General features: G+C 37.2%; 1 protein-coding gene across 3 annotated transcripts in view; it reads right to left on the reverse strand.

The window, feature by feature from the left end:
* sick (sickie) overlaps positions 1-27,055 on the reverse strand; it is a 217,878-nt gene that overhangs the window by 136,186 nt on the left and 54,637 nt on the right. For all 3 annotated transcript variants that reach the window (XM_064697641.1, XM_064697642.1, XM_064697648.1), the window contains exon 2: positions 19,049-19,219. In XM_064697641.1, the coding sequence (XP_064553711.1) occupies positions 19,049-19,219 (171 nt within the window). The remainder of the gene's footprint in view (positions 1-19,048; positions 19,220-27,055) is intronic.

The raw sequence follows: 27,055 nt of genomic DNA on the forward strand, positions 1-27,055 counted from the left end.
AGAGGGCCTTAGATATTAATTTGAACCCGAAACATTACCCAACAATTCTCTGACCAAGGTCTATGTAGGGCTTGAAATTAAGTTTGACGCATATCGGACAAAACCTAAAACTTCGGCCAAAAAATCTTTGAATCGCTTTTTCTAATGAGGAAGCTTAGATTCTGCAAAAAGCGTGCACCTCCATCAAGATGACTTAGGCGTAAATTTTAGCTTTCTAGCTCTTATGGTTTGGACTGTGCGTTGGTCACCAATCAATCAATCACTCATTCAGTCAGTCAAACAGTTTTATATATAGAGATGAAGTGAGCAATAAAAATTAATTTTGAAATATATTAAAACAGCAAAACAAACTACATTTATTAAACGCATATCTCGTTATAAAGTAGAACAATATTTAAAACAAATCTGTTCATCAGATATTTCGCTCCCATTTATTCCTCTTCAGATTTATTCTCTGCAAAGTTGTTCCTTTAGTCAATTTAGCCGCAATCCCATTTAACGAATTATTAATAAATTAAGGTTTGCTTTTATCATATGAAACACATCTGATTCCCTATGATATATGGCCACACTCCGCAGAATCACACTCGAACCTTTGTTAAACAGCTACCTTTGGCCTCTGCTGCTCCTTCCTAAGAACCCCTACAGCGAACCGCCTACAAATTCGCACAGCTACCGCAGCTTTCCTCTATTTATTAAACGTATTTTGATGGCCAGTTAGCTGTGCTGCCTACACAACATTCACAATAAGCTATAACTGCCCTACAATTATAATAAAATTCGCCCATGAATCTAGCGCAAATTCTCAAATGGCCAGCGGGCCGCCCTCCAAAAAAAAATAACGAGAAAAAACTTTTGACTGAAGTTTGCCGCCAAAAAGCCGCAAACCGCAGGCGGCAAACAAATGAAATCAAATAATTTGTTTACTTTGGTAAGAAATGTTCGCCGCACACACACACCACACACACACACACGCACACAAAAACCGCACACACAAAAATATGCTTCACACACTGCAGCAGAGGAGGGCTGGACAGCGATTCGTTTCTGGGTTTTGCGTAGCGTCGCGCTAATTTGTAGCACCCATTTCCGTTCTTTATGTGGTTATTGGACTCAGCTCGGCGGGACTCGGCTCGGTGTGTGGGCTCTAGCGGGTGGCAGCTCCTTTGACGCCTTATTGATGCGCCACAATTAGCAGCACAGAGCGGCGCATCGTAAACAAAGCTTAAACCTTAACCACGGCCCAACAAATGGCACAAACCGCAAATATAAACTGACCTTGAATGCAGCCCACAACTGAGTCCAAAGCTGGACGATGCACGAGTCCACGACTCAGCTGGACAGCCGGGCAAAACCGGTTAAACAATTCGCCGGCGAGTTCACAGAACTCTCAGCTGAATTTTGTGATGAATTTATTTGTATTTAATGCGGTCGAGCTCAGAGCTAAGAGCGCGTGCCATTGGCGTTTACATTTTGAGAATTTACAGTCAGCAGGACAGTTGGATTTATGAGCCGAACAAGGACAAAGAGCTGCCGCCCTTTCGGGCCACTTAATTATGAGATATATTCCAGACAGTTCCTGAGAAAACTGATAGGGTGGCAACATATATAGGACAGCTATTGCGGAGACAAAAGCAAAGCTCAACAGCTTAACAGCTACTCGGCATGAGAATATTTGGTAAAGGTTTTCAAGAATATGACTAGAATATATTATTCAAGAATATATTAGACCCAAGCTTAATTTGCGAGATCGATCGCAGCTGAATTTGTGAATTAATTTTAGATTAAGAAAGAACTCATGTGATGGATTATTGCTTGATGCTCAAAAGGCATATACAGGTTAGACAAATACAGAACAGAGTCATATAATAAAACTAATTGCATTCATATTTATTGTTATAAAAATAATAAATAAATGAATTGTAAATATGGAAATAAAAATAGTATAAATTTTGTCAAAATTTGCTTCATTAAAACCTCATTTGTATTATTTACAAACTGATCCCCTTCACATCTTTAACTGTTTACCCCCTCGAGCTGGTTTACTCAGCTTACGCTTGAACAGTTTGGGAATTCTAAGCGCAAATTAAGTTCTAATTAAACTACATTTGCTGTGTACACATTGTTAACGTTTTTTTTTCGTTGGCTTTTCATAAGCTAAACAACGCTCTGCTAATTGAGTCGACGAGCGGCAACCCTACTAATTGGCAACACAATTTATGGCATTGGCAACACTTTCCACACCTTTTGCGCACATGCCAAAAATAATTGGGCCCAATTGAGCATTGAAAATGTGTGTTTGCAAATTGGACAAATGTGTTGCGGAAGTTGTTAGAGGGACAGACACAGTTAGGAGACAACGACAAGGTGAGTGAGGGGGAGGGAACGAGGCAAACAGAGACTAGAGACAAATGCCGTTGCCATTTGTCGTGCACAAATCGATTCGAAAGCCATGCAGAAAGCTTGACCGACTTTTGCCTTTGGCATTAATGTTGCGGCCTAAACTGACAAAATGCGCCTGCCTGATTAACGGGCGAGTTTATGGCCGGGTCTAAAGAAGCTGAAACTTGCAAACCTGAATTTGTGGGGTCTTTAACTGGTCTTCTTAATGTCTGAAGTGTGGCGAAAAGGCGAAAAAGTGAATTCGAAATGGTTCAGTCTGGACGCAGACAAGTTAGAATGCAATTATCTGGTATAGAATAATCTAGACAAACGCTTTCTCATGGACACAATTTGCTTGGCAGTTGCATATATATTTAATGCTAAGGCAGGAACTTAAGAAGTATTATAAATGTATGTTTGATATGTTTAGCTTTACATATTAAAAAAAAAAATTCAACTTTCAGATAATAGTCAAAAATAGAAAGTCAAAGATATTTTGGGATATAGAAAATAGATTATCAAAATATTTAAGATTGAAAATTTATAAAATTGCAATCAAAGCAATCCAATCAAAGCAGATAAAAAAAATACATGGATCATACGAACCTTTAGAGTTTATCAAAATATTGCAAATTAAGATTATTACGATTCTAAAAAGTTTAAGGTATAGCTTAATAAAAACGAGAGATTTTGGGTTATAGAAAATTTAAGACTTTTTAACAATTTGATATAAATAATTAAGCATTAGACCAAAGATAGTCAAGGCAGTTGGGAAAAATTGAAGTTAATATAGAGTGTAGAACAAGTACAGAGAATATAGACAAAGATGCAGTTCAGCTTTGGATTTAAATTTCTATAGTTCAGCTTAGGGTTGTAAAAAGATATAAAGATATATAAAAAGGTATAGACATATATGCTTTCAGCTGAGGCATTCTCACTCTGATCCAAGTTTTCTCAGTCACATCTGTGCATTTCTTTTCATTTTCATTTCAAGCAACAACCTTACTCAGCGCTGACATGCCACACACACACCACACTCACACACACACACACACACACTACACACACACAGTCAGATGAGCGCACTCGAAATCGTGACTCATCATCCACAGTGGCAGCTCAGTGTGCAGCAGGCGGCAACACGGCCCGAGGCCAAAGTCCAAAAACCGTTGCAACAGCCGTTTGCCGCTTGCCTTTTGGCTGCTGGCTGTTGGCCATATCAACGTTTATCTGGCTAGACAAAAAAGCCCAATTCTGTCTGGCCAACAGCTGACAGCTGCTGCTGCTGCTGCTGCTGCACACCGGCAGCTCGAGTCAGTCCTCCAGCTCTGGCTCCGACCAAAGCTTGGTGAGAATCGTGCGCGGCGTTTGGCTTTGTTTGAATTAGCCAGAAATTAAATTTAATGTGTCTCTTGGTGACTGGCCGCCCGCCCGCCTGTCCGCTCGTTAAATTAATAAACAGCTAAGCTCTTTGACAGTCGAAGTCAAGCTCCATTTGACGCTCAATTTGCCGGAGCTGAGCTTAGCCGGGCCACTGTGGCTGCCCCCCATCACGCGGGGTGGGGGCATGATGAATCTTCATCTCGACTCGCTGTCATTGATAAATAAAAGCTCATTAGCCGACTTTTGCAGCTGGCCTTAACGCTGGCTTTAACCAACTGACTGATGGCCGGGTTCAATGCTCAGCGGGTGGCGCCCTCCGGGAACCTATGAACTCTCAGCCCGGGCTAGACTAGCTACCGGCCAGTTGTAAATGTGGCTAAAACCACACACAGTGCTGGCCAGTTTATTAAAATTTGACAAGGCGTTGATAACAATGCCACAACAGGGGCTCATAATAAGGTCATCAGCAACAGCAACACCAATAATAATAATATTGTTAGTAATAATAAACATAATTATGTAATTTTGTATTTAGAATGAACCATTTGATGGCTTATATCACATGTTGGTCCATTCTTCAGGGCTAACAATAATAAAACGACCATAAAGTAGGTAAAATGTTGCGCACAATGGAACGCAAGGTACAAAGACGGGAGAAATATGAAAGAAAGGCAGTGGCGTAGTCAAAATTTTCAAAGGGGGTCATGATAAGGAAAGTGTGCAGAGTAAGCATAAATGTTTTTAAGGTTGGGCTATGCAGAAATGGCTCTGTCGAGATTTACGAATACAATTCTTAACTCAAAGGGTTCAGCATTAGGTTAAATTAACCTAAAATACGCCATAAATATTGACATTATGATTTAAAGGACGATAGGTGCGTATTTCGGCGAGAGAGGGGAACACAGTTGAAGAAATTCACTCAGCTCTCAGGCATGAGTCCTTTTATGTTGGACTAATTGTTGAAGATTATTTCAAATTGTCACCTATCTCAAATCTAACCCCCCTTAACGACGCCGCTGCACGCTGCACAACTGTGTCTCGATTTTAACTGGAATATGGGCACGTACTTCATTTTTGCCGCACACGCCTGCCACAAAAGGCCAAGTTATGCATTGTAGGTGAATTGTGTGTTGCGTACAACAAAAGGCGAGGCAAAGGCAAAAGGTCTACGAGGGGCCAGTGGACGAATACGAATCCGGGGCAGGGCAGCAGTGAAAGTCATGAAACAGGACACAAACTCACAGACACCCAGACAGACAGGGTGTCACGCGTAGGTAGCCAAAATGAAGATGAGAGGGCGTGGCATGGTCTGCCTGGCTGGCTGTCAGTTTGACAGTTGGTGTCATGATAATTAGCCGCGACTCGCTGCCGCATTGAGGGTCTAATTTTCGTGGCATGCGTGTTGACTTCTATTTTATGACTCGGCATTGTTTATGTTGATTTGATGTTAATTTCTGGCATTTTATTTTTTAGGGAAATTTGATAAACATCTTGCGATGGCCACCAACATTTTCATTTACCTCTATCCAAGTATTGTATTTTTTTCCGTTTTATTTGTTTTGATGGCCAAGACGGGCTACTTGACCTGCATGTGGCGCGGCTAAAGTGGCTAAACACGAAAAAAAATAAAACTCCAATTGGCGCAAGGCGACTTAAAACGCGCTCACTTTTTGTACAATTTCTTTAATTGATATAATGCCCGATGAAATCAGCAGCATTTAAAGCAATCAACGCGCACAATTAAGTACAACAAAAATTTGATATATGCGCATATGTATATTTTCTTCATTCTTCATCTAGAAATTAGCATGGCATCAGCTGAAGGCAATTCTTCAGTTTGTTTGTTGCCTTTAATTGAACAATTTGCACGCAATTTTTAAATATTTTTAACACACAATCACATCATATATTTGCCATCAGCTGCTTTTAATTAGCCATCAGTTTTTTGGCCAAATGTTTTCAGCTGTTGTTCAATATAAAACGTTAAGACCGCTCGCTACGTTGCGCAGACGCGTTAAACAGAGAATCGCGCAGAAAACGCGCGCAATTTCCCCCGATAACAACCGACAGTGGCAACAGTTGGTTGCCGACTGAGCTGATCGTGAATGATCGTCGTAAGCGTCAGAAATGTTGATCGCCGATTGGCGACGATCATGTTCGATCGTGCACAAACTTTGCGTTGTTGTTGTTCTTGTTGTTGTTGTTCGACCAGCTGTTGGCGGGGGTGTGTTGCTAGCAAACAGGTTCGGCTTGCTGCTGCTGTGTGCAGTGCTCCAGTGCAAATGCTTAGCAACATATTTATGTTGCTAAACGTTTGGTGGGTTGTTTTTGTTCTTGAAACAGCTTTTTAGTAAGAAGCACCTGATTTATGAATTCGTTTTTAACGCTTATTCCTCGTCCGTCTGTCTTATTCTGTAAAGCAATTTATAATAAATAAACTACATTAATACATTTCTTTGTGTGCAAAATCAGACCTTAGCAGAGTTTATAATACATATTTTCCTTTAATATGAGAAATATCCCTTTTTCTCCATGGAAATAGAGAATTAAAATAATGTACAAAATTTTTGTTTAATATTTTCAAACTAACTAGTTTAAATCTGACTCTACATTTAAAAACATTAAAAATCTCTTGACTACTTTTCTAGCATTTTTTTGGCTAAAAAATGGCCAGCACGCTCAGCACTTCATGTTGCTAGCCGCATGTTACATATCGTAAGTTGCTGAAGAAAACAAATGTTGCTAGACACAAGAAATTGTGCGGATGATCTGTTCCCGCCTATTTCTTCTTCTCGTTCGCTTTATTTCTTTTTTGTTTTGCTTGTTGCTTCTGCTGCTGCTTCTGCTTCTGCTGTTGTCCCAGACATAAACACAATTTTGACTGTTCAATTTTGATTTTTATTTTCTTGACAGTTGATCGCACAATTTTGTGGGTGTGTGTTGCGTGTGTGCGTGTCTGTGTGTTTGTGTGTGTGTCGTGTCTGCTGCGTCGTTCTGGGCGCAATGAGTAAACAATTTTTAAATGGAATTTTCAATAAGTCATCAGACAGAGACTGAGGCTGAGGCTGAGGCAGAGGCAGAGGCAGAGGCCGGCAGCAGCCGCCTCCGCAGATAATTTCTCTCAGTTGCCTCCTTTCTCTCATTCATTTTTTTGGCTCGTAAATTGACTGAGTGAAGACTTGACAGCCGGCTGGCAATCAATAAAGCCCCGCATAAATATTCATTCATTCAAAAATTGGCGAGTTCAATAGTTTCATATAAATTTTAATTGCAAAAACGTGCAGCAATTACAAAATGAGACAAAAGAAGGAAACAGCCCAATCGAGAGTCGAAAGTAGGCCAAGTTTTTGCCTTTTTTTTCTTGTTTGCAGTTATTCTTTATGAATATGATTTACGGAGAGCATAAATCGAGTTGGAAGATCAACGCAGCAGTCAGAAAAAAAAAAGGAAATGAATACAATTTAAAAATAAACAAACAGCAAACATAATCATCGAGATCATCATAACTCTGTTTATTTTTTTGTTTTTGTATTCAATACTTGGTTGACATGAGGATCACGAAGTTGTTCAGCGCCAAAAGTAAAATAAAACACGACAAAAGTTGTCAGAAATATGTCGAAAGTCGAATATAAAATACTCTTGGATACGTTGTATAATCCATTTAAGAACATTATATGATTTATAGATCGTGTTTTCTATATACTATAATGGCAATTATCGACCGGCTTTGTCCAGGCTGTAGAATACGTATTGTATATACAGTAATGACAATTATTACCCGGCTTTGTCCGGGCATTTGTCGAATTTTTGTCTATGACTCAAAATCGTCAAAGCACAAATTTATTAATAACTAATTAGTTATTATTATTAATTACTATATTTTATGTAAAATTTATGTTTATTTGAGTTTAAGACAATTTAACAAGCATTGTAACTTTTCATTTCTTTAATCCATGGTGTGAATTTGCGAAAAGTGTGAAAACACAAAATAAATTAATCGAATGAAAAAATTAAAAATAAAATAAATTATTAACCCCAAAGAGAATATTCTGAAAAATCAAGCCGTTTATATCTCCTGAATTGGCCTGTGCGTCGATTATTGATCAATATATCAGTATATATGTATATAATCAATACATCAGTGTATATATAGATAATTGATTTCTTATATTAATATTGATCAGATCAATACTTTGAAACTTGTACGATCAAAAAGTCTTTTATTTCCAATTTGAATTACAAATTTTAACACTTTTGCGATCTGGCAACCCTAGCGCTTGCGCATTGGGATTTTTATGAGACGCGATAAGCCCCTCTCAATGATAAATTGCATTGAACTCTCTCGTTGGCCTTCAGCCGCTGTGGCCCAAATGCTAGCCATAAATCTGAAAACAAAATGTCGGCCGCGGGTCAACCTGTGCACAGCGCGGCAAGTGTATACACACTATATATATGTTTATGTATGTGGCCAGATATGTAAGTTGTAAAAAACTTGGGTCTGTCTAAATTTAGCGGCACATCTCGCGGCAAAGCCAAAATGAGGTCGACTGCGGGCTGCGGCGCGTGGTGCGTTTGAAGTCTGCGCCAGGTTCGCCTGACTTGTCCGTCCGCCAGTCCGCCTGTGCGCCTGTCCGTCAGTCAGTCAGCTCGTCAGTTTTTCAGGCAGCTGCAATTAGAGGTGGATCTTCCAATTCGATGCTGCATACGAATCTAATTAAGTGCGTGAATCTTGGCAAGACTCTGGCGAACCGAAAATAGAAATTCATTTCAACACATTCGTGCGAGTTTTGCGTTTTCGTTGCTTGCCCCAAACTTGTGCAGCTTAGTGTAATGCACTTCCGCAATGCTCAAAACAACAACAAGAGCAACAGCAACAAATCCAACAACAACAGCCATGTTCCTGGCTTGTTATCTGCAGCTAATACCCAGCTCTGGGTCCTTTGGTCTTCCCGCGACTCCTTCCCAGCATTGACAATTATCGCAGACTGGCCGGGACTTTCGCCACAAGCCTTAACTAACTCCCAGTTACATAGAGACACTCACACACACACTCGCACACAAACACACACATACTCAAACACATGTTTCGTGTGGGGATTTACATTTGTAATTAGAAAGCTTTGCGAAACTTTGACGAATGCCCAGCGAGGCAGTGAAAAACGAAAACATTAACAACAACAACAACTTCTACAACAACAACAACTGACAGAATTAGTGGAAAATTTTTTATTCTTGGCAGTGTTTAAGCAACAGATACGCTGCTGTCGATAAACATTGTTGTAAGCAGCGCGACCATCGAAAGCTAAGCCGATTAAAAGATATATTTGTAAAATACTTACATATAAAAAATAAGGTTATATATAAATAGAGGTTATATTGAGTATATGCTTAAAATGAATATTGTATAATCGTAATAAATATAGTCATATAGATATAGAAATGTGACGTGAATGGATTCTCGACGGACGGACAGACAGACAAACGGACATATAGCTAGTTCGGCTATTAATTCTGATCAAGAATATATATACTTTAAGGGGTCGGAGATGCTTCCTTATGTTTGTGACATACATTTGCACTTATACAATATACCATTTTTACACATTTTAATGGGTTCAGGGCATACAAATATTCTCGAAAATAACATTTTCATATGAGCTTCTAAATCAAGTAGATAGTTTTCAAATAAAGCACTTTCCACTCATCAGCTTCTAGCAGTATTGACGAAAGGCGTTGACAGCTTCTTAAAAGTTATTTAGTTCACAAATTGAAGCACAGACATAACTTTAAAAAAAACTAAACTAAGAGTATCAGTTGGAGTTGAATTATAAATTAAATTTACTTTTTATTGCTTGCAAGTGCATCAATATCTTGAAAAATCCATAAAATATATATAAACTTATTTTATCCTAGCGACAAAAGTCCTTTAAGCCCACATTGATTTCCGATTATAAAAATACAGTTATAGTAAAAATTAAAAAAATATATTTGTTTAAAAAACAATTAGACAGAAATTGTAAGCAATAGATTTTAGATATCCATACTTTGCCCTTTTCTTATAATTAATCCTAAAATATTTTTTCTATTTTACTCCAATTGCTTCCTATAACACATATGCTCGCATTAATGTAGACCACAAACGAAAAAACAAACGAATAGAGCGCAAATAATTTTGTTTTCCTGCGATGTTTTCGTCTCGGTTCGCTGCGAGTGTTTGTTTGGTTCTTGTTTCGTTTTATTTGGAGCATACGTTGCGTATGATTAACAAACTTTGTAATGGCCACCACAGCAACAACAACAACAACAACAACAGCAACAAAAATAACAACAACAACAGCAACAACAAAACAATAAATATGTTGGCAACTTTTTGGCACAGGTTTAAGTGGTAAATTTTGTAATTGAAATATTGCAACGGAAACGGAAATGGAACCTAAACTTTAATGCGGCAACTGTACTCGAAAGTTTTTATTGGCGACTTTTCTGTGGGTGGCGGCTGCTGCTCACGTGCAACGGTTAATTTATGCAACTTGTGGCACCGCCATTGATTGGCTGCCTACCATTTTGACCCCGAGCGCCCATCTTCCCGCTCGCCTACAGCAACTTAATTGTGCGCGGGATTTATGGGCGCAGCACGTGCAAAAAGGCCGCCCCGAAACTTTTCCCCGCCTGATTTGTGGTTACGAAACTTCTCTTCTTTTTTTCGTTGGTTGCCCGCACAGTTGCAACACAGCGTTTTTCTGTGGCAGCTTGTGCAAGTCGGAGTCCAAGTGGAAGCAGAAATCGACTAAATTTAGCCCAAATTGAAATGTAAACAGGCAAAAGCTTCGTTCCACTTGTAACAATGCCCGTGGAACAGTAAACTTTAATGTGGTCATAAAAAATACTCTGTAATTATTGTTTGCACAATTAAAAACGGCAAGAGATAACAAAGAAGAGTGCTCAAGACATGCATGATGCACTGGGAGATACCCTGTAAGCAGCATTAAAGGAAAGGCGTGTGAGGTTTCTATATTTTAAAACATATGAAGTTTGTGTAAACTATAAAAAGGCATACAAAGCCCATAACATTTATAATCTGCGAGTTGAGTTGAGAATAACAATCAAGTACATATATCGATAATTATCGATTTTGAATAGATATGGCTTAATCTTAAGCTTAAGTCTTAAAGTCTCAGAGTTTGATGCGTTCAGATAGAAGGACATATATATTCCCTAGAGGCGAACAAATATCCTTTATCTCTCATTTTTAATACAAGAGTCAAGCTTAAAAAACACCAAGATTATGTATCGATATTTATTGATTTAGAAAAATATGGTTCAGACAGATGACACATATATTTTCATTATAGTATCGAAAATGCCATATTTTGCGATTGGTTCAAACTATCGATTTCAGGAAAATAGGGTTGAGAGTCTACATACAGACATATATATTCGTTATAAACTACAGAATAAGCGATATATACATCCAAGGCTATAAATCTATATTTATCGATTTTAGAGTCTCTAAGTCACACGTTAATTCTACATTTGCACAGCTGCTATATACCCTGTTTTAACCATTTTCATAGGGTACAGCATTTACAAATTCCAAGGTGGAGACGTTATGTAAAAATAGCTGAGGAAACTGTTGCATTAATGAACTTCAATGTGGGCCACATGCCCAGCTGGACCTGCCGCAGTGCCCTGTTGCATGGTTGCTGGGCCGGTGGTGTGGTGTGGGGATTGTTAGTTCCATGTAAACTCAGCATATGCTGACTGCCTGGCTGGCCGCCAGCCTGTGCTACCTAAGCAGATTTCATTTTAGATAAAGCCAACGTCAGCTTCTGCAGCGCATATCGAACATTGCAAATGGCTGACAGGCGATAGTCCTGCCGGGGGTAGGGCGGGTATCTATTGTGCGATATATTATGCATACCGTGGACTAACGCCCCAAAGACTCGTACCAATTGAAATGAACTGAAGCTGTGCTGAGATTGGCTGTAGTTCAAATAGCTAAACAAGAAGAAGAAGCGGAGATGCCTTCACCGATAGCAACAACAAATTGAAAAGCAGTGGAAAGTGTAAGCAGAAGCAGAAGAAGTGCAAGTGGAGATTAGTGTAAGCCGTAAAATTTAAGGAAGAGATTTAGCAAGTATTTTCTGATTCAATGGCATAATATGAAGACTCCTTATAATAGACAATATAATAAATTTACTAAGTTAAATCGGAAAGTCTTAAAAGTATTTTGCACACACTTCCATTTTTAAAAACATGTTCATTCAATTTCCATTTTATTATTCTGAAATATTCTATTTAATATTTATTTTTATTCTTCGAATAGAAGTTTTTTGATTTCTTTCTTTTTTTAAACTTTTTAATATTTCAATAAAATGTTGATGGTATTTAAATGTTTTTTTTAATGAACTCCATTTTTTGAACACGAAATTTTTTTTCGAAATATTTTAATTTAAATGTACACATTTTTTTAAAATATATATTATTTCAATATATATATATCCAATATATATTATAATTAAAATTGATGAAAAAATCCTGTAAAAATATTTATTTTATTTTTGATTTCTTACACACTTTCCTTCTATTTAAAATTCCTTTATCTTGACTTTTTGATTTTAAAAAATGGATTTGTTTGATGTAATTGATAAAAAAATAAGTTTATTTTATATCTAATTTTCTACCAAGCCTTACTTCCATTTTCTTTTCATTTACCGCCCATTTTAATGCTTATATTTCCCGGAATATTTATTTAAAATATTCATCCAAGCATACATGTTAGCTCTAATCGACATTGTTTGTGCCCAAATTAAATTGTACAGCTCTTTGCATACATTTTCGTTTGTTAACCAGCATTCAAGTTGAAGCGAAGAACCCTTAACAGATTTTAATGCTCTTCTATCCTATGGCCAGACGCCGGATTATTCAACCATGCTGAAATAACAAAACTATGGTATTGTATGTGCAAAGCACTTGAGCGCATTTAATCGAGATATTGTTTTACTTTAATTACATAATAATTGACTTGTTGTTGTTGTTGCTGTTTCTGTTTCTGCAATGCTAATAACTGCAAACAGCTTATGGAAAAAGCAGCCAAGCACTCAATAACCAAGACAAGCAAAAGCAACAAAAGGCAACCACTGCAGCAATAGATATGCATAACCAGAAATACACTGCAATATATTTAGAGCTAATTCGATGTTTAAAAACTCGAAATAATTCCAAAAATTTGATTTTTATTTAAATCAGCTTGTTACATATTGAAATAAGCTCTAATTCTGTTTAGAAAACCAAAATAGAATTAAAATTAAATAAATTGTTTCGAAGTAAAAGAATTAAATATATAAATTAACTAAACCACGTTTACGAAAAGTCACATAATATTAATTTAAGTCAAATTTTAAAATTAGCTTTACTGACAAAAAATAAAATTGTGTGAAAATTGTGATCTAGAATGCTTTTACATTAGGAATTACTCATGCTTAAGCCTAGTTGTTTTTTACTGTGTATATGTATTTATTTAAACAATAACCGTTGGCAATTGGCTTTACAATAGAAATTTGAACAACAAAAGGCCTTGACTGCATTAGACGCAACCAACTGAAGCAACCGAAGAGAACAGAGCTCAAAACAAGAACCAAAACTGGAAAACGGATCCCCAGACAGCCCAAGATGGCCAATTATATAAGACGCAGCCGGAGCTTATTTTGATTTAATTTCCCTTTTAAGATTTTACGTTATACTCGTGTGTTATTTACATATTTGATTGGAAAAATGTGCACATGTGTGTGTGAGTGTGTGCGTTTGAGTTTTCCGCCTGGACTCCTGGCTTTTACCTTAGGTTGGCAGCTTTTACATGCTGCTTAAGGACAAAGGAGGTGGTTGGCGAGAGAGAGGGGAAGGGAGGGGAAGGGGGAATGACTGGTGTTGCCCAGGCAAAATCAAATTAGTGCCGTAGTAAAATTCATTGTGAAATTTGCACAAATTGCCTTTTGCCATAGCAGCAAGCGGATTTGGCAGGAGCTTAAAAAGGAGGATAAACAATTGTAAGCAAATGGTTTAAAAAGTCAAATATAGCAAGAAGTGCTATAGAAAGATTACGTGGTAATGTTTAGAAAGCACTTAAGAACTAGTTCGCCAGTTGAACTTTTTAATCGCATGATAATTACTTTTTCAATGCCTCAAATTCATATAATAGACTGCCTTTAGTTAGTTGGCGATTATATTTAACTGGACATTGAACTGGTTTACTGGTTCACCAGATAATATAAACTATAGATATATTCTCTAACACTTAAAGTGAAAACATTAACGTATGTTCTTTAAACTGTTACCTGAACCAGTTAAAGAACTACTGATTCGCCATGAAGGATTGTTTTGAAAACGATTTTAAATTTAATGTCGCTTTCTACTTCTAGTTGCCAGCCCTAACTTTCTAACTTCGTTTTAAAGGCCGTTTGTTTGTACTCTTTAATTTTGGCCGGCGTTTTTCGAAAGCATTGCCAACTGCCGCCGTCAAAGTTGACTTTGAACACTTTTACGTTTCGCTGATTTTTCAAGAGTTGCATTTTTTTTTTTTTTTTTGCTACCCCGGATAGCATACGAGTTGCCCGAGCGCCGGGTTGAGAGTCCTGTGTGTGATTCTTGCCCACATTTGACTACGTTGCCAGCTCTTCGCTCCGTTGTCGTCGTCACTCATTAGAAAAACGTTACCAAAGTGGTAAAAAATTGCAGTACGTGTAGCAAAGGGGGTTACTCACAGAAAAAAGTGCATGTAAAGTTTGCACCAAAGTAGCAGAAAAAAAGTTAAAAAAAAAGGGAGAAAATAAAAAAGTAAACTGAGAAAAAGTTTATTACAAACTTTGGAGCGAAACACGCGCCAAAGAAAGAGAACTAAGTAAAAGTTTAATATTTGATTTAAAAGTTGATAAAATTTACTTTAGTCCACACTCAAACTAGACGCTCGGCGTGTTATTTGTTTTTATTGAATTTATTTGAATGTGTCTTGCACTGAATTTATGCACGGGCTCCACTAAGGGGTTGCTTTGCTTGTGTCTCAGCTAGAGCGTTGATTTTTCATTTCGCCGTGCAAATATGAAAAACAAACTGAAAACGAAACGCAACAATGGGCGAGCAGCAGCATAGAGCAAAGACAAAAAAAAGTGCACCATGAAAATGGGAAAATTTTCCAAATGCCTTTGTTTGTTTGCGCTGAAATGGAAAACGCGGCCAACAGCAGCAGCAGCAGAATCACTCTGCATTGTTATGAGCCTGGCTATGATAGAGAGCATACTAATTTGGAGATGAAGCCTGCAAAAACAGAAGGCATACGGTAACATAAAGCCTGAATGTGAAGTTCAAACTGAGCTGTTGACTTCCAAGCAAAGATGAATGTGAACGAGATACGAGAAATATGGAAATTGAAATATTAAATTGGAAAGCCTACAACAACATCAACCAACGCTTTAACCCATAAGCCTCCTATTCTGAACTTAACTTGAACTAGTGAACTGTTAAAGTTCTGAATCAGTCCAAATAGTTCACGGTTCGAACTTGCCTTTAGGCTGTGTTCATACAACAGGGATTTGTTATCAACGAATCTAATAAAGAGTTCGGGCCTTGGTTTTTCAATTTTACAAATACAACAATTAGTTAAAAAAGAAGTCGACTATTAAAAAAACGAGTATTTTTCTCCTATCGCTTATGAGTCATTGGGTCCAACAAACTTAGACACTTCAAAGTGTCAAATGTGATTTTAAAAATGGTTGCTTTTATGTAGATATCATCATATCAGTTGAATTGCCTTCCAAATATATAGAAACTCTAATGTAGAGCATCTATTTGGTCGTTATGATAAATTTTAACCAATTTTCACACCGTATTTGCAGCTGATATTTCGCTGGCCAACAAAAAACCCCGTAGATATTTGTAAATATTCATAGAGCCTCGGGAATTATATTTGCCACACACACACACTCACTCGCACACTGAGCCACACACACACACCACACGCTGTTATAGAGCGATGAAATTTGAACAAAAACATTTCGTATGCTACCGACTAATTTTGGCTGCAAAATTCCTACACAGCCATTGCCAAATTGAGTTTGCGCTCGGAGTGGCTGCCCGTACACCAGGCCCCTTGCCGCCCGCTCGCTAAAATGCAGTGCAGTGCAGCTAACTCAATTTGGCGCCCATGTCACATACGTCAACGCGGGCCACGCCCACAGTTGGAAGCACTGCCAATTTGTCAGGTTTTGCTGCAGCACGTGCCACATCGCACGTTTAGCTTAGCTTATCATTTTCTCAAAGCGCGACTCTTTCCCGCTCGCTCCAACTTTTCCCCTCACTCTCTATCTCCCCTTTCTTTCTTGCTGCTTGGCTATTTAATATGCAAAACGTCAGTTTGCCGAAAAAAAAAAAAAAACTGACAAAGTTGAAATAAATTTTTATTTCATGGACTCTGTTTGTGTTCCTAAATCGGCAATGAACTTGCCGCAGAGCGAAAACGAAAAACCCCCGAAAAAAAACATCTAGAACAAATAAGAGTGCTCTGGTACACGACGGGGCAGATACCCTGTAAACAACTGCTTAACATATATTCTGCATTAATTATGTCCATATTATTATATTATAATATATTCCAAATGTATTCTTAAACACCTTTTTTTACTGTTCGATATTTTTAAACATTTCAGCGTTCATAAATTATAGTCCTTAGTATAAAATTATAACAAATTTTGAATAAATAAAAAAAAATAAATATATAATAAACCTCAGGCTCCTATATTCCTCAAGACATGTTAGGCAAATGAAACTTGAAATCGATATAAATCAAACTTGGGAAAATAAAGAGTTATCAAAGAAAATGGCTTCTTAAGAGTTCAAGATTAAGGCACTTATACAGACGGGAATAGCTGAACTGCCTTGATCAGCTGAGCGTAATGCTGCCTGCCTCCGCCCAACTAACATATACCCTCTTGTATACATTTTCAATAGCTACAAGGTATAAAAATGTGCCAAGGCAGCAACAGCGAAAGCCGCAGCCGCAGACTCCGCCTTTGTTTGTGCTCCTTCTAACTAGGCTCGAGGCGCACCGAAAGACACCAGAGAGAATCAAAATATATATATAATTATCTATATACATATATAGTCTACTTCTGTGCGTCGCTTATTTCAGTGCTTGAAACGCCGCTCACGTAGCAGACGAAAAAAACGCAACGCAATTGCAGACAAGCAAAGAGAAAATAAAGAAAAGCCAAAAAAAATGCGCTTAGCGTTAATTTAAAAACGTTGCAGAGGCAGCGGACAAAGTTTTTAATTTTAATTTCATAAATGTAATGAAGTGCAGCTGAGCTCAAATCCAAATCCAAATCGAATCAGAGAAGCAGGTGGCGAATGCTCAGCGCGGCGGAAATCATTTACAGACAGAGATTCGGTCTAACTGAATTTCCCCGACCTGTGCATATGGTTTGTCATACGCCCCGTGGTACAAACGTGCAAAAGGCAAGCCAGGGCCCAAAAAAAAAATAAATAAAAGGGCGTGTGCTATGCCTGGGTTGGTGCTAGTGCTGTCGCTCTAGCTTCCTTTCCGTCAAATTTGGCAGGCTGCAGAATTTTGACCATTTTAGAAAAAAAAGTAAATAGTTTTCTTTATTCCACAACATTTCAATTTAAACAACAATTTCTAAATGTAAAAATGCAAATTGGACTTGAACTTTATCAAAATATATAACCTAATAACTGTTAACTATTCGACGTTATTCAATACTATTATTAAACTTGTAATGCCTTTAAAATATATATATGCATGAAACATATTTAAAAATGGAAATAAATTAAAAAATAAATAAAATTAAAATCAACTTTTCAAAATTTGTTTTACACTTTTTTATTTTCAATATATTTTCTAATTTTACCTCAGAAGCTTGGAAAATGTAGCTCTAGTTAAAACGTGCCAAAAATATATTTAAGAATAAAAATAAAAATAAAATTGAAATAAAATACAACAAAATAGCTTTAAAAAAGAAAATACTAAAATTAAAAAATTAAATTAAATTAAGATTGAAGGCAACTATTTACAAAAATTTCGTTTTCTTCTTTTTATTTTCAAATATATTTTGTAATTTTTCCCCGCAAGAACTGGATTTTGATTTACATCTTAAAAGTGCACAGCACTAGTCTGGGCAGACAGTCAGTCAGTCAGTTAAGCAGTTAGTCAGCTCGAGTTGACGAATGCACGAAAACCACGTGATGTCACACACACAACGAAATACGGCGCTGCTTTTCACACAGACACACACACACACATTTATAAATATATATATAAAAATACTTTCACGTTTGAATCGCATTTACATAGATCCGCCTGAAAAACAATTAACGCATTTCCCCGCAAAAAGGAGTGACTCATGAGCTGCTGACTGAAAATTCAAGCGCTCGAATTTCCCACGTGCGCGAATGTGGTTGAAGCCCACAAAAGGCCATGGGGTTGAAGGTGTGTTCGGGGCCAAAGTGCAGGGGTTGACGGGGCTTTAAGTCAAAGTTTAAGGCAGTGGCAATTGCCCAACGGAAAGAAAACGAGCTGGGATTGTGACGAGCCAAAAGGTTTGGGCGCAGTTAATGATATGCGAGAACGTTAATGAAGTCAGCAAATGATATCATTCGAATGATATGTGTTATACTGAATGACAATCAAAATTGAAATATATTATGCCCAGATCTATATTCTTATGCCAAACATATTTACAGATTTGACAAGCATGATTATAGCATTAACATAATAAAATAGGTAAATGCTTTTTTTAGCGTTTGAAATTTCTGCCACAATTGTGAAAAATTGGCTAAAAATGTTTTTTAAAAAACTTTTCTTTAGTTTTTATCCAAAAAGCTTTGAAAATATTTTCAAAAAACATAGCGAAAATTCTTCAACACGTTTTTTGAAAACTTATTTCTCGAGTTAAGTCAGTTTTTAACTTTTTAGAATAATAAATATAAGAATAATACTATATATATAAGACTGATAGTTGAAAATGGCTTTAATAAACCTTTTTAAGTTGTTACCTAGGGCTTTTAAATTATTCATACCGATTTTTGGTAACTACTTTGATATAAAATAAGGAAAAAACACATTTCGCGAGTTAAGTCTAGTTAAGCATTTAAGTTAAGCAGAAATTTAAGTATATCCATATTAACTCATTTCCTCAGAAATAATCTTCCATTCAAAACCTCTCCCCACACTTTACTTGACATTTGATATTTTAAAATTAGTTTTCTCACTTACCATTTGCTGTTGATTCTTTGGTTTCTTGACTAGATCGGGAACTTTAAAGTTGGTAACTGCCTCGATGACCTCAGCGAGGAGAAGGCCATCGCGACAGTCGGCCGAAAGATCTGTGACCTTTCGCTTCGACTTGGCGCGCTCCAAATAATAGTTGGCCCAGTCCGTGTAGATCTGGAACAAATAAAAGTAGTTAGTTTTCCTTTATATTTGCATTTTTTAAAGATTAAATGACATTTAAATGGCCATTGACTGCAGTAATTAAGAATTTGTGGACACTTTCCGACAAGTGCTCATGCTGCACAAGTTGCAGCCACTGTGCAACTCCCTTTGGCTGGGCTATCAGGAAATCATTAGCAGCAAAAATCTCTCGACGGCGCCAGACAACATATGCACAAAATATTTGCAAGCCTGCAGTTTGTTCGGCAAACAAATTAAGCTCCAGCCATTTAGTGGCCAAAATATCCTTCAAAGGGAAAGTCGTTAAGAAAATCTGTGCGACGATGCGCTGTGTGTGAGTGTGTGTGTGTGTAAGTGAGTGTGTGTGTCAGTCAGTTTTTATCGTATTATTATTACGACAAGACTTTTGTGATTTGAACTGAGTGTGGAACGTGTCAGAAAGGATATGTTGTATGCTGTCTGAGAATAGGCAGGACATGAAATTGGTATATTCAAACAATTGCATTTCTCAAAATTTTTTGTATACCCTGCAGGCATTGTCGAAAAAGGGTATATTGAAGTCGTAGTGCAGAAGTACTTTTTCTTTCGAATACTTCCTGTTTTCACAAAATATAATATATAATATATGTAACTCAGTGTCACGATCGGAAAATAAACATAGTTTTTTAAGAATAAGTTAACCAATGTGTGCTACAGGGTATATGCTAGTCGGCCACTCAAAATATTTCTAAATAGCTCTGAATATAGTTTTAAAGTAAAATTAACTGAATTTATTATTGCAATATTTTGGTTATTTTTTAATTCGTTAACTTTTGGTCTGCAATTTTTATATCTCCGCCAAAGCTTAAAGTTAGATTTATGTACAATAGTTTTCTATTTTGTATCATGTTTTTAATTCCCTTGGAAGTCCTAATGCTATTTGGGTATATACATTTTGTCCATTATTTAATATGTAGCAGCAACATTTATTTAATTATGATTGTTGCATCTTCTTGGTCTTCCACAAAGTAGGAAAGTTCTGCTGTCTGGACTTGCTTTTCGGGTTGTCGCACTGCTGCTGCGTAGAGCTTTGCCGTTTGTACACATCGTTAGCCACATCCTTGCGTAGTTTTTATTATAGCTCATCCTGCTAATTCTCTAGCAAAGCCATTTTCCATCTTCCATTTCCCATTTGCCAGCTTTCCTTCGCATATGCATGCGACACATTTTATGTGCGCTTTACTTAGCAATAAAAATAGCTGGCATTGTATTTTTGCCATACAGACGGAACTGTTTGTCTATCTCTTTTTTTTTGTCTATCGGTCTGTTGCTTTTTCTGTCTCTCTATTTTGTGCCCGAGTTACGAGTGAGCCTTACAGTTGTTATAAAAGTGGGGGGAGGGATATACTTAACAATGGCCTAGCCTAGACTTTGAGCTTATGCAATTTTTTTTTGCAGTTGCGTCTGTCTATTGCTACTACGCCGGGAGGGTTTTAGGCTCAGGCTTGGACTTTGGCTTTGGATTTGGCTTTGACTTGGACAAAATAAAGTGAAAACTTGCCGCTGGAAAAAAACTGAGCAAATGCAATGGCAACTGCAATGGCAATGGCAACTGTAGCTGTCACTGTCAGTGGCAATGGTCCTGGATTTACACAGAACAACTGGCTAAAAACCCGGCTAAGCCAATGCCACAAATATGCTGCCTGGGGTCTAACCGAATGGGGCACCCACAACAAACAGCAAAGGAATCGACTGGCTGTGGTCCAAGTTCTGGTCCAGCTTTGTTTTGCCTTTTGCCTTGACTGTAACCAAACAACAATAAACAGTAGAGTTGTCTAGCTTTATAAAGAGCAGCTGCACAGGCACACACATATGTGTGTGTGTGTGGGGCAAATATGTCAGGATCTGCCCTCCTCTCTCTATCTCGTTGTCTCTCTTGCCTCCTCGATTTCACACACACATTTCTTAGGGCCAAATGGCTGTTAACTGCAGCATGCCAAAGACAAAATGTAACTAAAATTCAGTTAGTGCTGTAAAGTGTAAAATGTAGAGTGTGTAATAGTGTTAAACAATTTTCATTGACTAATCAATTTTACGGCCATCAATTTTCTCGCTTCTTTTTCAGCTTTGTCATACAAACCTTTGCGTAGTCGCGCGTCAATATGCCATTGATATTGTCGCAGGAGCCCTGGTAACTAACGCAGCGACCCAACATCCTCTGGCAGCAAATTGTCAATTAAATGCAATTAGCAAAAAATTGTATGAATAACTTTTAAATTTTTTGTTATGCCTTTGTAATAGTTTTTAATTGATTAACATTGTTTTTTAATTTGCATTACTTTTTTGTTGTGTTTTTTTATATTTAAATATATATTTATGCGTTGTAGAGTTCACGTAATAAATAAATATGAAACATATGAGCACACATTTCAATAAGAACTTTTTGTAAAGTGTAAAATCGTAATTACAAATTTATTATATTATTATTCATTTTATTATTATGAGCTTCGAGCAATGACTAATGCCCTTTATATTGGAGTTCACTTTTAAATATCAAATTGATGTGCTTTAAAATCCTTTTTATTAATTTTTAATATATTTGGCAATTTAAGATTTCTATAAAAATTTTGTATCAAGTATTTATTTACAAATTCATTTTAATCATTTTTTATATATTCGGCAAATTAAAACTTTGATAAAAATATCGAATCCAGAATTTTATTTTTCTTATATGTAATAAATAATATTTAATTTAAATTTTTATAAGGTTTTTTTTTTATCAAGATATTTCTGGTAAGATATTTTAATATTATTTTAATAATTTAAATATTTATATTATTATTAAATAAATTAAGAATTTAGGGACACCATAAAAACGTCTAGTAATCTATTCTATTTATACTAACTGCTTCTGTCACTTACAGAAACCGCCATTATATAAAAAATGCTGGCACTTCTTTCTTCCCTTTATGCTTTTTTCCACACACTTATCACATATTATACACCTTTTTTGTCATATTTATGAGACCCCGGATACTTTTTAAGCCCGTATCTACAGCTACATAAATATAAAATTACAGCTTTACGCGGCAGCGAGTATGCAACATTTTCGCACTTATTTTTTTGCTAGCACCATTAAAATGTCAATTATGATAAAGTTTTATTGAAACACCGCAACACATTACGGCTTATCAGCGGGGCCAGGCGGAACCAGGCGGGACAGTCCAGCCCCCCAAAAAGTATGCAATAATAATAATAAACATTAAGCGGAAGACAGCAGGCGACGGCGTTACTTTTACCCTTTTCAACAGCAGACACTTCTGGCCGGAACAGACCCGTCCCGTCGGCCCATTTCGTGTTGTGTTCGAGGCGTTGAAAGTGACACGCCCACACTGGGGCAAACTAATTGAAAATGAAAGTGCCTTCAAGAGCGGCCCGGCCAAAACAACAACAGGTTGACACAGCCCCGTCGTGACCAGCCCAACCCCCCAGCCCAACCCCCCCGCTATATGCATAATTGGCGTCGACACCCTTGTCAGCGACAGCGGGCTACAGATTTTGGTACGTAAACAAAATTTGTTGACCTGATAAATTTTAGTTTTGTATATGCCCAAACAGATCCCACCCCACTCATGTTGCTACACACTCAAAAGGGGTTGACAAATCGTGCTGGAAATCAATTTGGTTGTCTAGGAAAAGAAAAGGGTCAATTGCCATTTGGTAAATGAAAAAGCGCTTGCCAAACAAAACTTGCGCCCTGGCCAAATGCCACGCCCAGTGGTAAGAGACCGCCCAACGTTTTGCTCTTATCTTGCCTGTCTGAAGGCATTTGCCTGCGAGTACTTTTCTGAAATGTCAGTGAAATGTCAAAATAAAAGTAATGCTGATAAAAATTTTATAGCTTGTCAGAAATGCTAACAAAAAATGCCGCTGGGGGGTTGTTTCTCCTCTTTTTGTGTCTGTTGTGCTCTGTACCTTATCAAATGTCGCGACTTGGGTACTTTAGTTTATTGGAATTTGCATGCTATATATATATATACAACTCCATATATATGTATCTACACACATTCACAGGTGGCAAAGAGATGGGAGTTCTTAACACAACAAAATTTATGTTTAATCGAACGGCAGCCATGTTGTCTGACAGCAGTAAAAGTAAAAATTACAAAAAATTGAAAGAAAGGTCGATGTGTGTTTTATCTCTTGGTTTCCAGTTACTTAAAGCAGCTTTACAGCTTAGGAGCTTTAGACACTTTGTGCCTTAAAACGCATTCAGGTGTGTTTAATAACACAAGGCAACAGAGTTTCGGTAGCTATCAATCAATAGCAGCAACAAAACCTTCAATTTAATTCAATTTAGAAAATATAAAAGTTCCAGAATAAACTAGTTTGTATTATTGGCTAAAGTTTCTTTATATATTCAATTCACAAGGAAATATAAATTATTAAAGCCATTTATTAATCACATTAAATTATTCTGTGTAATATAGATAACATTTATCACATTTATCAATACACAAAATGTAACATTTAAAAATAGTTCAACATTAATTAATAAATGAAACGCATTAAAAATTATGGAAATTAATATTCCAATAATTAATTTTTATATTGGATCGATAACGCATGCATAAGACTATCGAAATATTGTCAAGCGAAGGCTTTTACAAAATATTTTAAATATTATGCTTTTGAAAATGTTATTCATATTGTTCACACATTTATGAAAGTTAGCAGCACAGTGTAATCGATAGGCTTAGCAGAAAACCATTGACAACCTGTTGGGCCTGAGCTAAAAATTGCTTTGATAATCAACACAAAGTGCAAATCCACCCTCAGCTATTGCTAGACCCATTCTCCTGGCAAGCTCATTAAATTTGATTGCATTTACGACTTTTATCGCATTTGACCAAACGGCACAGCGCAAAAGCGTCTCTCAATTCGATTTGCGCCAAGTCAAGGAGGGAGAAGCAAAATCTCAGGCGATTGACATTTGAAAGTAATGTCAAAACAATCTACGTCACCTTATTGCTCCTCGACTTTGATTTCATTATAGGACTGAGGTTGTGAGGGGGCTTGCTTTGATGCTGGGCGCCGGCTGATTGGCAACGTGTTGATGTGCGCAATCAGCCGAGTTGTCATGTGCTTTGAGGGCCACGTCCAGTTTCGCCCTGGCAACTGTCATCTGTGTCCCCCAAACAATAATGCGGGGCATGTGACACAATCGAGCGAAATCTTTTGATATAAAAAAGCTATAAAGTTGAATGGATTGTATGTAAACAGTTGCCCACAGACTTTTAATAGGCGCTGTAAAACTATTTAGAGACTAATCTAGATGCTCTTCAGATAGACCCTTAACACAAATTTTATGTACAGATTTGTTAATATATATATATATAACAATCAAACTTGAAAGGAGACTTTATGGAAATTGTTTTTGATTTGCTCAAGGTTTGAATCATTGCAGTTCAAATCCTACTTCTTGTGATTACAACATTTACTTTTTATGTTTTTTATTTTTATCTAATTTAAAGTCTCTATCTCTATATTTAATAGTGTTTTTATTCGAAATGAATGAAAGTTTATTATTTCTCTTTATTTTATGTGTCCCTTTAAGAGAAATAAAAACTTTTACGCAGTGCACACCCCATCTATGTATATGTACGGCAATAAAGTGAGGCCCCAGTATAACCCCCATTTCGACTGCTAACCAACGTCTGTTCCACTGGCCTTACGTAGGTGTGTCAAGTGGACAAAATAGACTAATTTATTGCGGCAATTTGGACGCCCACTTGGGCCTAGAAAAAATGTTGAAAATCGGAGGGAATGAAGAGAGACCAAAACGACGACCACATGCGATGTTTATTCTATTTGCTGTCTATTTCATTAATTGATAACAATTTTTGTCACAATTAATGGCGGCAACTCGAGCCGACACAATGCGTTGCCGCTCATTTCCTTGATTGTGCCATAAAAACTAGACAAAAGTTATGGCAGCTGCCGTAAAACAAAGATCTAAATAAACAATAAATATTGAGGGCAAAAATGCAGCGGCGAAAAATAAATAGAAATAAATAATTTTAGCTGATAAAGAAAAAAAAAAGTAAGCGAAACAAAAATCGACGTGGCCTGTCAACTGTCACATAAATAAATGATATTTATATATATTTTTAGTAGGCAAAAAGTTTGCCAGACTTTTGTTTCCTGTTGCCCCGCCCTTAAAATTGCCATGACAGCGTGGCAGGGCGGCGTCGGGGGCGTTGTCAGTTTGTCGCATTTAATAATGACAACTCATCAAAAATGTATATGACCCACTTGCGGCGCTTGGCTCATCAAAGATGCCAAAACCCAAACAAAAACACAAAAAAAAAAAAAAGGAAACTTGTGGGGTGGATAAAAAAGACAAAAACAGCTAAACGAACCCAAAACTGATGCCAGGCCAAACGAAAGTTGAGCAAACTTTTTCATTCGAGCTGCCGCTGGCATTTTATGACATTTGGATAGTCCTCGGTGGGGATGCTAAAACGCTGAGCCCCCAGCTGAGGCTAAGTGCTCGAATTAGTGGCGGGGCGAAAGGACAAGGCTCTAGATAATTGAATGCAGCAAGCCAGGAAAACAAAACGAAAAAATAATAAGCGATCTGCATATACAACATGCATAACTTCGCCAAAGGTATTACTTGATTTGGGTTCCATTTTGTTCCTTCAATTGATTTTTATCTAAAAGTGCTGAATTAAGTTTGGTAAATTTGTTAACAAGAAGAAAAAATATCCTAGTAAATGCTCTTTTCCGACTTCTAAATGATGTAGCTTTGGTAAAAATTAATCGATTTATTTGCATATTTTTTCGTTAGCTGGGAAAACTCTTAAGAAAACTGTTTCATATACTCTCATTTACACAGCCTGGCATATGTTTTCCATGTTTAATCACGTTTATTGCTGTTAACTTCAATTGACACCCTAACTCTTAGTCCTGATTCCTAAGCGAACATTCTACTGCCGCTTGAATGAAGTCATTTGACCGATTTATTTAACCTTTTAGCCTGTTGCTGCATTAAACTAATTGCCAAACGCATCAGTTGCCTGACTAATTTTGCATAAAATCTGCACAGGGAAAAAAAAAACCACCAGTTGACCAATTGACCGAATGCCCATCGAGGCTGACCGCATGGCAGCCACAGGATACACAGACACAGATATGTGTGCGGCCAAGTCAATGGACACACGGGCAATTGAGCACAGCTGTTGCCATCAGTACGTGTGTACAAGTGGGTGTGCGGGTGTGTGTGTGTGTGTGTCCCTTAGTAACAGCCTACGCACAGAATAATATTGAACAATTACCGGACGTAAAAGCCAGGACTTGACCGCATCTCGAGCTAAATCGATAAGTCGGCCAAAAATAACCGAAAATCTGCTAAATTCAATCCAAGCGGCTGCGTGTGCGGCGAGAAAATGAGACAAATGGACACTAAAAATGCGCAGTCATTAAATTTCCGATAAAAATAAAAGATGAGGAACAATGAAAGGTGAGCATTAAAAGCATTTGGCACAAGCTAGAAAGATTTTTCTATTTCTTATTTTTTTGGGTAACCCTGTTTTTAATTATGTTTTCAATTAATTATGCGGCAACACATTTTAGTCAAAAAAGTTTTTTTTAACGAGCCGCGCGCGCGTTTATTTAATTACCGCCAAGAAATCAGGGGGCGGCCTGGGCTGGCCTGGCTTTTACTTATTATAATGCCGCACGAATGGCAGGCTGTTAACAGCTGTTAACGTCTTTGCGTGCTTGGGCCGAGTTAACTGCTTTGTGAGTCACCTGCAATTGACGTGCGACCGAAAATGTGGCAAAGCT

This window comes from Drosophila montana, unplaced genomic scaffold (genome assembly GCF_035044405.1).
Source record: "Drosophila montana isolate Dmon_TW-CO22-7 unplaced genomic scaffold, ASM3504440v1 contig_402_1, whole genome shotgun sequence".
NCBI lineage: Eukaryota > Metazoa > Arthropoda > Insecta > Diptera > Drosophilidae > Drosophila > Drosophila montana.